At 44.6% G+C, this 2,856-nt stretch overlaps 1 protein-coding gene across 1 annotated transcript in view; it reads right to left on the reverse strand.

Annotated features, from left to right (window-relative positions):
- The window catches only part of DPP10 (dipeptidyl-peptidase 10 (non-functional)), a 321,640-nt gene that overhangs the window by 9,407 nt on the left and 309,377 nt on the right, over positions 1 to 2,856 (reverse strand). The window contains exons 19-20 of the mRNA XM_005869090.2: positions 373 to 472; positions 61 to 119 (exon numbers count right to left, since the gene is read on the reverse strand). Of these exons, the coding sequence (XP_005869152.1) occupies positions 61 to 119; positions 373 to 472 (159 nt within the window). The remainder of the gene's footprint in view (positions 1 to 60; positions 120 to 372; positions 473 to 2,856) is intronic.

The raw sequence follows: 2,856 nt of genomic DNA on the forward strand, positions 1-2,856 counted from the left end.
TTTTACTGAGTTTTTAGAACAGAAATACTTTTCTTTCTTAATTATTTTTAAATTAGTTACCTGGTATGTGCTTTCTTCTTTAGATGGCATACCGAGGTATCTTTCAGAGAAAGCTGAAGCTGTGACCCAAGAAAACAGAAATTTAAGAATAAACTAAAAACAATTGGAATAGAATATTTCATTATTCAATTTTTATATTTCACATTTAATTGTCATACTCCAGTAAAATTGATTAAATCAGAGAGAAGATAAACAGCTGTAAACATCTCTGATAACACATGATAAATGAACTCAATTGAGCTCCTTTGCATTAGGATTTTGTTTTCTACAAATCAATACAGTGTATTAGGTCATTTTATAGAAAGTACTCACCATACAACTTCAAGTCAGTGATGGGTGCAATTACTGATCCACATTTAAAAAGCTTTTCATCTGATTTTAAGATCATTGATGCAACATAGCCACCATACCCCTGGCAACAAAAGAAATTATATATATAATTTTTATAGATTTTTTAGCTTCAATCACTATGTTTGGTGATCTACATATCACGTCTCATTATGTCCCAACAAAGAATCCTATATAATAAAAGCCTAATATGCTAAGTGTCCAGTCGTCCAGTAGGCCATTCAACCAAGCTAAGTGTAATATGCTAATGATATGCTAAGGCCACTCAACCGCTCGCTATGACATGCACTAACCACCAGGGGGCAGATGCTCTGACTGGTAGGTTAGTTTGCTGCTGGGGTCTGGCTGATTGGGACTGAGAAAGAAGAATTGGACATGTCCTGGAGCCCTCCTGCAGTCCCTCCCTGGCTTACCAACCTCCCACATCCCACATCAGCCCCAATGTGCACTGGTGGGGTCCCTTAGCCTGGCCTCTGCCTTCTCACAATCCAGGAACCCTTGGGCAATGTCAGAGGGCTGATTTCAGCCTGATCCTGCAGGCCAGGCTGAGGGGCCCCACTGGTGCACGAATTTGTGCACCAGGCCTCTAGTATACTAACAATACAATTGCTACTAATCTATCCTATCTAATAAAGAGGGAATATGCTAATTGACCTTCACACCATTACAAAGATGGCAGCTCCCACAGCCAATAAGGAGGGAATATGCTAATTGACCGCCACACCCTCAAATATGGCGGCGCCCACAGCCACAAGATGGCTGGCAGGGAGGGCAGTTAGGGGCGACCAGGCTGGCAGGGCAGGGCAGTTGAGGGCGACCAGGCTGGCAGGGGAGGGCAGTTGGGGGTGATCGGGCTGGCAAGTAAGTGGTTAGGCATCAATCAGGCTGGCAGGGTACTGGCTAGGGGGTGATCAGTCTGGCAGGCAGAAGCAGTTAGGGACAATCAGGCAGGCAGGCAGGTGAGCAGTTGGGAGCCAGCAGTCCCGGATTGTGAGAGGGATGTCTGCCTGCTGGCAGTCGGACATTACCTGAGGGGTCCTAGATTGGAGAGGGTGCAGGCTGGGCTGAGGGACAACCCCGACCCAGGGCACAAATTTTGTGCACCAGGCCTCTAGTTTATTAATAATAGGAAAGGAGCAAAGGGAAGACCAAATATTGTAGGCATGTTATTTGGGCAGCTTCAACAGGAAGCTACACATTTCTACTCCCTAGGATTCCAATGGAGGGGAGATAGATACATGCGCAGTAAAGCTGGGGTGACATAGAGAAGATACTTGTCTGTCAATCACATTTGGGAACAGGTCATTGGCCAGAATAGGCATGGCCATTTCAAGGGTGCAACATTTCAGGTATTTAATTCCCTAGGAATGCCCTCTCTTGGGCTCTTGGTTTCTCTTGTGCTCTTGTGTTCTTGGCATGTTGCCTTCTCCTGCATTTTCCCACATGGCTCACAGTCATGTGGCCTCCACACACAATGGACTAAGGGACTGCAACTAGCCTGATGCTGAACTGACCCAGCTGCACCATGGGATGGAAACTCTGGTCACCAGCTTTGCTTTCAGCTCTACACTTCTTCCAGAACTAAAATAAGGGAAATGGGACTTTGGAAATCCAGGGATATAATTCCACACAAATGAAAATCACTCACTCTCCTGAGTGAGTCTCAGAAAATAATTTTTCTTGAAATATGATAAGAACACAAGTCCCAGCCCCAGACCCAGGGGGAAATGGATACTGAAATCTCCCTGGTAACACAAAGACCACTTTGTACACATAAAATTTTGAAAATAGTTGTTTAAATTTTTATAGAACATTATTTTAATAATTTTAGGTAAAATATAAAATTAATCATATAGCACCAAGTGTCAAAGGTTTGCTCTTTAATTTCATACCAAATATTTGTAAACTGCCCAAAATAATTTGAAGCTATGCAAATACAGCACTTATTAAATCATATATCATTCTAGGCAAGCCAGATATCTATATATATAAAAGGCTAAGTGACTGGCTGGTAGTTTGACATGCACTGACCACCAGGGGGCAGATGCTCAGTGCAGGAGCTGCCAAGCAACAGCAACTTTGCAGATTGCCCTCTCGCACTCTGGGACCCCTCGGGGGATGTCGGAGAGCTGGTTTCCGGCCAATCCCCGAAGGCCAGGCTGAGGAACCCCACCTGCCAGAGGGAGCCCGCTCATTCTGCAGATGCCAGGTAGGGACCACAGGAGGTTGGTTCCAGGGTATGTCTGGCCCATCTCACCCTGTCAGGTGCTGCCGGCCACCTTCTAATTAATTTCCTTTTAAGAGAAAACAAGATGGCGGCATAGGTAAACACCGGAAATTGCTGCCTCGAACAACTACTTCAAAAATACAACTAAAAGACAAAACAGACATCATCCAGAACCACAGGAAGGCTGGCTGAGTGGAAATTCTACAACTAGAAGGAAAGAA

This window comes from Myotis brandtii, unplaced genomic scaffold, assembly GCF_000412655.1.
Source record: "Myotis brandtii unplaced genomic scaffold, ASM41265v1 scaffold288, whole genome shotgun sequence".
In the NCBI taxonomy this organism is placed as follows: domain Eukaryota; kingdom Metazoa; phylum Chordata; class Mammalia; order Chiroptera; family Vespertilionidae; genus Myotis; species Myotis brandtii.